Source organism: Limulus polyphemus, unplaced genomic scaffold (genome assembly GCF_000517525.1).
Source record: "Limulus polyphemus unplaced genomic scaffold, Limulus_polyphemus-2.1.2 Scaffold4419, whole genome shotgun sequence".
NCBI lineage: Eukaryota > Metazoa > Arthropoda > Merostomata > Xiphosura > Limulidae > Limulus > Limulus polyphemus.
Genome location: NW_013670029.1, coordinates 23825 through 31732, shown reverse-complemented (window position 1 = coordinate 31732; position 7908 = coordinate 23825). Strand labels below are relative to the sequence as shown.

The following is a 7908-nucleotide window of genomic DNA, read 5'->3' as shown; positions in this document are numbered from 1 at the left end:
ACAAGTATGGCATGCTTGCTGGTATCCAAGTATGATACAAGTATGGCATGATTACTGGTATCCAAGAGATTTATCTTTCTGAAAGATATAGATTTTCTTAACAAAACAACGTTTGATAAAACTTTTTGAACAGTGTTATATTCTACGTAATTGTCTGTTATTTACCTTTACAGTATTATTTCGAAATATTTATGTACCGATGTTAAAAATTCGAATTTAATTTCTTGACAGTTTTATGATTTTTTTTTCTTCTCATTACATAGTGGATGGGTGTGAGGATGCTCGATCTTATAACAACCTTTTGTTGAAAAAGTCATCAGGTCATCGCAGTAAGACGAATACACTACTTCAGAATATTTTACAACAGCCTCCTCAGCACCTTCCGTTCTCCATGATCGCCTTGTCTCACCACCCAGCCTTCTCCTGCAACACCACAACAGGTCATTTAGAGTTTTTTTAGAATGTTAAAATTAACTTTTTTTCCTGTCCTCTCCTTTCAGTAGTAATTGACTGGTTTCAAAATGTTTATTGATGTTCGAATGTATGCGTGATTGGAATATTATACATTTAAACACTATTGAACAAACCGAATTCTACATCTTAATAAAACGGTCTCTGTAGTGCAGTAAAATGGAAAACGGACCACCTCTCATGGAAAGGTAGGAAGATCATGACTGCAATTTTCTAAATCCACACTTAAAGCTTCGAAACATTTAGCCTTTGTGTTAGGTTCAGTGAAGCTATATATTTGCTTAGAACAAAAATTCAGCATTCAAAATTTGAGACGTTTCCTCATACCAACATCAGTTCTCTCTAATAACTCTAACAAGTTAACGTTTACTCATACCAACATCAGTTCTCTCTAATAACTATAACAAGTTAACGTTTACTCATACCAACATCAGTTCTCTCTAATAACTATAACAAGTTAACGTTTCCTCATACCAACATCAGTTCTCTCTAATAACTATAACAAGTTAACGTTTCCTCATACCAACATCAGCTCTCTTATAACTATAACAAGTTAACGTTTTCTCATACCAACATCAGCTCTCTCTAATAACTCTAACAAGTTAACGTTTCCTCATACCAACATCAGCTCTCTCCAATAACTATAACAAGTTAACGTTTCCTCATACCAACATCAGCTCTCTCCAATAACTATTTAGGCTATAAGATCATTTGTATGCTTAAATAACATTATATAATGATCCTTAAAAATATGGAAATGTTTACGGTTACTGTACGGATAGTTCTAAAGCACATTTTAAATTGTAAACATAATGAAAACATTTTAATTTTGACTTTCAGCTAAACAGGCTGCTATTGCTCTTATCTACGGTTTTAAAGTTCTGTCAGTGATTTGGAAAGCACTTTATTTAAAAAGCCTTTCCTTGAAACTGAACACAATGATTCTATGTCTTACAGTACAATATAAAGGCACCATTGACAACATATTAATCAATAGTCGTTTGCTTCGAGCTTTCAAAAAAATCTTAGAAATTGACAGCTCCTTATCTCGGCTGCTATACCTTTTTAGCAGGGATAGGCAACTGACGAATCCGCGTATCGTTCTCCAGACAATTTTCTTTGGCCCAAACAACAGTTGCCAGGTAATTATGTTAATCCTGTTGGTACTGGTACCGTTGCACCAAAATCATTTACTACAGTAACCCTATTCATTTTTTTTTATCCGTGTCTGTATTATAAACATATGTTATCCCGTCTTGCATTTAAAAATATTCAAAATGAATTTAATACATTATTTGATACGTTTAGGCGGAAATATACTTGTAATTTGTGAGAAAAAGATAAAATAAACATGATGTGAAATTATGTTGCATTTACGAACTGTAAAATACATATTTACGATGTTTTGTTAACTAGCAAAAGACCATCAGGTTCTATATTTTATACTACCGCAATAAAACGTATAATTTCGAGGATAATGACGTGTAGCCCGCTAGAATAAATGTATATTGTGACTCGTCAAAGCCTTTTCTATAGAATTTGTGGCCCACTACAACCTCAAAGTTTCCCATCCCTGCCTTGCAATGAGTTCTATAATTCAGGCTCTTACCATGTGAACATATGAGATGTTCGGCATTTGATCCATAGAAATTGCTATTGTTAATATAATTATTTTTATCTGTTGCTCATTGTTTTTAGTATGTTTTTTTTCCTCCGACTTGATTTCACAGATGTAATGATGTAAGAAAGATCCAGTGTTTTAAAGATATTTTTAAGCCTTAAAATCGAGAGTCGATCGTACAGAAATTAGAGGCAGTTTTGGTCATCACAATATCCAACAAACGATAAATAGGCACCAAATACTGGTGTTCAACGTTGACTTAGTAAGTATTAAGGCTTTTGAACATTATAACGTTTGTGCTCATTGGTTCACCTCTTGCAGAGGAATCTTTGTTTGAAAAGGAGTTCTTCCCTCCTTTTGTATCAAGATTTTGGTGAAAGTCCATTGCCTTTTGCTCAGTATTTTCCTACAGAAGACCTGTTTTGAGTGCTAGACTAGTCAATATTCACTGCGAAAGTGTCCGAAAGTCATGTTTACTCTAGTCTCAGTTTTAAGTGCAAGGTTGGAAGGCATGATGTTTACATGAAATACAAACGTTGTGGGTGCAGCCATGATGAGGTTCCAGTTGAAGTTAAATCGATCAGAAAAATAGTTCGTCCAAAAACATTAGAATCCAATCAAAAGAGTGCAAGAAAACTGCGAAACGGAAGGAACAGCAAGAATAAGACACTTTGTTCCTTTCATTGTAATAACTTTCACAGACTCGGATATGATTGGTCAGATCTCAACCAACAAACGTCATAAGAAATATTTGAAGAACATTTATTGTTGTTTCTATTAGATACTCAGCGTATCCTAGATGTCATTAACTTGTTGAAAACCATTCTTATGGTGGATATCAAGGTCAAAATGGAATGATCCTGAAGAAAACTAGCTAGCTTTGGAACGCCTTTTCATCAATATCAAAGCAACATTTTGGAGTCGAGTTTCAATGCGTTTTTCGAAGAAGTAAATCGAAACCTAAACTCAAATTGTTATATGAAAAATTGGACTATCAGTTTTTCTCTTGTTCAAAGTTTTCAATGAAACATGGCACGATCCATTCAAGAGTTTAGGTTCAAGTTAATTATGATAAAAATCTCCTTTCTGCAGATTTATACGTTTGTCCTATTTTTCTGTTAGTTGAAAATACTTGTTATGTAAGTTATACATCGAAGATACCTATAAGAATATTCTAATCAGACCCTATCGTGAGGAAAACTGAAAAGCATACGGCTTTATTGTTGTGCCTTAACTGTCTATAACTGCAAAAACATTTTTCATTAATACTGTTTCAACATCGTAGTTACATCATAAAGATCTTAATGGTTTTGCTGCAATAGAATATGAAAAATGTTGTTTTCAGAGTTAATATCATGTAATAACACTGTAGTGTAATGGCCTATAGATATTAATATCTATGTCATATCTTGTATATACTAAAATTAAGTTATTAGCTTACACTCGGAGATAAATAATGATGACAAATATACTCCACGTCTGTAGTTTTGCCAAAGCGAAAAATTTTGCAGAAGAGATAATGTTCAGTTAAATTTCTAAGAAAGCGGTTTCTTGTATTATCTGTTTTACTGAAGAGTGTAGATTTTGGGAACAAATACATGTACATATAGTATGGCCTTCCAACTATCTTTTAGCCAATATATAAGATTTGCATTCAGACTGATGAGAATTGGTATGGAAAGGGTTAATCGCATAGTATATGCTAATACAGTGGTGTGTTGCTGTAAAAACAAGCGTTTTGTCATTGGCGACATGTTTAGCACGTATATATAAAGTTCACGGTTTTTGACCGTTTGACTGTGAAATGTTGGTGTGGGTAGCGTTATCTCTTGAAGAATATACCACAGAAAAATATTTGTATAGCGAGATTATTAAATGATGCAGAGCCAAAGATTACAAGCTTTGATTGTTTGAAGGTAAGCACAAAGCTACACAAAGGGTTATCTGTACTCTGCACACCACGGGTATCGAAACCCGGTTTCTAGCCGTCCGCAGACATACCACTCAACATTCAACATTCTTCGTGGAAGTAGGGTGGGGGGGGGGCACACGCCAGAGCGTTTAGGACAGCAAGGGGCTCCGAAACCATACCCCTAGTCATCCTGGAACAAAACCCTCTAGACATGTCTGAAGCTAGGCATGTCTTCTAATATTATTAGATAATAAATAAAGATGTAAAGCTGACAAAGGCTGTCAAGCTGAGAGTCCGCGAGTTTCAAGTCACACCTCGATGTCAAAAGTTGGCCGAAGAAACTGGAATCATAGTAATTTAATTCGTTTACTTCTGATGAAGCTCCAATGGTATTTTACACCTTTGGTCTATTTGAGCTTGGCCTTGGAAGCTGTACAGTGGAGGGTTTTTGGAAACTTTCTCAAGATGTGTGGTCCCAGGTTGACCTTGCTGCCCTTGGAAACACCTTGTTACTACGGGAATTACTTTGTCAAATAACTCCGAACCCCTGTGTACCACCCCGGGGGGCCTTAAGGGTACATGCCAGGTTTGGTGACAGCCGATCCAGCGGTTCGCCAGTTATAAGTGAACAGACAGATTCTTGTCAAATACCTTTATCTCTATGGTATTATCAAGTGGTTAATTTTTGTTTCTGACCATTACAACTTTGCCACGCAGCAGCCTCTGATTGGTGGTTAAAAGATCACTTAAATACTTTGCAAGTATTACATGGAGGTAAGGGAGAGAGACGACAACATCATGACAGCTGCCGATAGGCTGATCAGGGTCACAATATGGGACATAAACTGCAACTTTTAAGTCTTTCTTCCACCTTCGTGTAAACGTAACACTTTTTTATGGGTATTTTTTAAAATAAGTGTAATCAAAGTTGAAATGATAATTTTTTTGTAGGATAAAGCAACATTTTGAAGTTATTAAACCTAAAAGTTGTATTTTTTATGTATTCATTTTATAAGTGTGTTTTTAAAACAACTAAGCTATCAATATTGCGAAAAAACAGAATTGGGTAGAAAGTGTAGACTAATTCGACCATTAAAATTTGGGGTGTTATTATCCATTGAAAGTTTAATGACAAATACATTGGCAATACCTTTTGCCGGAAGTGGTTTAGTATTTAGCTTGTTGGGCTGCGATCATAAGGTCGAAGGTTCGAGACGTGGCATGACTCTGAACACGCTTAGAAGTTTCAGTAGACGTTAAGTTCTAGCACTGCATCTGCCGCTTTTCAGCAGTTAGATATTTTGCTGTTAAACGTTGTTGTTTTCTTAGGGCAAAGCTACACAACGAGCTACTTGCACTCTGTCCACCGTGGGGAATCTAGCCGTGAATTTTAGTGTTGTAATCTCGTAAACCTGTTGCTGATTCATCGAGGGGAGAGGGCACAGTTAAATGTAAAATGATTTTAACGATGTTATTTTCAAGTAAGGTTCGTTGTTTATCGAAATAATTTTTGGAGAAAATTTTAAAAACTGACTCTGAAGAAAGTGATAAATGAAAAACATTATAATCAGACCTTATAATTTTAAAAAATAATTCTGACACTTTTTTCTTTTGATACGCATGTATTAAGCTTTTTGGTGCATTGCAGTTTATAAAAGACATCGTTAACTTTTAACTTTATAGATATGCCTGTCATGGCCTAGTGGTTACGGCGCTCGACTCGCCATCTGCTTTTGGCAGAATCGAAACGTTTAACCGAAAATACTAGCCTTTTCAGCCGTGGGAGGGGGGTTATAATGCGCCAGTCAATGCCACTAATTTTTTTAAAGAGTAGCTCAAGAGTTGGTGGCGGGGTCTCTTAACTAGCTACCTCCCTTTTAGCCTTCATTTCAAATTAAGGAAGGATAGGGCAATTAACTCTTGAGTAGCTTTACGCAAATTTCAACAAAAATAAGCAAACAAAACTTTAATCGGTGACCAATAAAATGATTAAGAACTTCAAAGAAAGTTTGTTGGTTCAACCATTAAATTTTAATCTTTAACGAGAACAAATTAACACGAAATGATTCTAACACTTTTCGTTACTGTTGTCTAATCTCGTGGACCACGCATTTGGCTCGCGCAGCTGATGTACATTAGAAAGAACGTCCGGCACCTTTCGAAATCTTTGGCTTGCCGCTTTACACGAGATTGCGAGTTAGAGCGTAATTCGGGAAGGAAATAAAAATAGTATATTTGTATTTATTTGACATTTAGCAAAAAGTTACACAATGGGCTGGCTATATGTACTGTGCCTATCGCGAGTATCTAAATCCAATTTTTAGCGTTATAAGCCACAGACTCACTAATGACTAAAGTCATATTAACGTGAGCCGATGGGGGGGGGGGATTTAAGTTCGATCACTTATATTGTATTCTCTCGCCAATGCTTAACTGTATTCGAGCCGGCCTAAAGAGCTCTGGATTGAGCGAAACGCGTCATGGACAATGGACATGGTGAACATAGTGTAGTAGGAATACACTCTTCTAATTCTTGAAAACCTTTAAGGGACTAGATAAACAATGCAGTGTTTAAAAAATATAATAGGCCTAAAACTAATATCTCATGACAAGTATAATTTTAATCATGCTTCGTCAGTTTGTAAAAGTTATTCACACCATAGAAAAAGTACATTTAATGATTTTTAATTGTAATACACTGAAACGGTATGATTATGGAAATATTAAAGATTAAACAAAAAAATTCTAGTTTGAGAAAAAGTATGTAAATCTTATGGTGAAAGCTATTGTTATAATTACCAGTAACTTCTGATCAAACAACATAAACCAAAACTGATAATAAATAATGCAGCTAATTTAACATACTGGACTAACTGGGAGATTGTATTGTTGTAAAGTAGAATAACTAAACTATTGTTTTACATTTTCAATACTGCCTGCAGATTGTGCCTTCTACGTTTTGTAAAACTAAGTATCATACTGAATATGTGTTTGTCGTATTGTCTTGCTGTTATAGGTGTTTTGGTAATAATGCCAGTAATATTTCATGAGATTCGGTTAGCTTAGGATATTTAAGTTAGAGTTAAATCCTTATATTAAACTATGGTTACATATGTATATATTATTTAAATTAATAAGAAATTCAGTATTATTTCGTAAAATCCCGGGATTTCAGTCGTTGTTAAGAATATCCCTACTTGATAAACAACTAATATACTTCTAAAGTACTCAAAGCAGAAAATAAATAGTATTACTGTTATTTGCTTTCAGCGAAACTTCACATTTTTGTTCACGCTAGATTTTAAGAAAGCGTGTTTGGATCGTTGTTCTTCTGATGGAGTGCTTTTGTCTCGTTCTTTTTTCAGCTTGTTGCCTCGTTCGAATTTAGGTCACAGAACGGTCTGTCGTTCCCGTTTTGTTTTTTTCTACCTAGGCACGAAAATAACGGGACCCTCAGAAAACCGATAGTTATAAACAAGAACCCCACCAGAAGACATGACCTCATTCCATATGACCTTTGTCTCTGACCATAGCAGAGGGAGTTGTTTATGCCACTTCAGTTACTATTATACCAGAACGTTAAACACCAAAACAATCTGGCTATTCTGGTGATTTTGAGTGTTTTTCTTAAGACAACGCGTTTGTGTCCCAGTTTGTGAAGTTTTGCGTGATGGATGATAAAATCAAAGATCACAGTTATTGATAAAGACATCATTAAAAAACATAATTTTTCATTCATTCTGTTCTGTTTATTTGTTCTATGTAGAACTATACTATTTTGTAAAGGTTCATTTGTTTTCTTTATTTTCCCGTTTCTTTCAGATGATCAAACGAGTTCAGAATCTTGAATAGAAAGTTTCTGATGATAGTTTCTCTATATATATTTTTATGAAAATAATTATAG

General features: G+C 34.9%; 1 protein-coding gene across 1 annotated transcript in view; it reads left to right on the top strand.

The window, feature by feature from the left end:
* The window catches only part of LOC106471117 (putative protein TPRXL), a 44063-nt gene that overhangs the window by 19419 nt on the left and 16736 nt on the right, over positions 1-7908 (top strand). The window contains exon 2 of the mRNA XM_022399739.1: positions 264-440. Within this exon, the coding sequence (XP_022255447.1) occupies positions 264-440 (177 nt within the window). The remainder of the gene's footprint in view (positions 1-263; positions 441-7908) is intronic.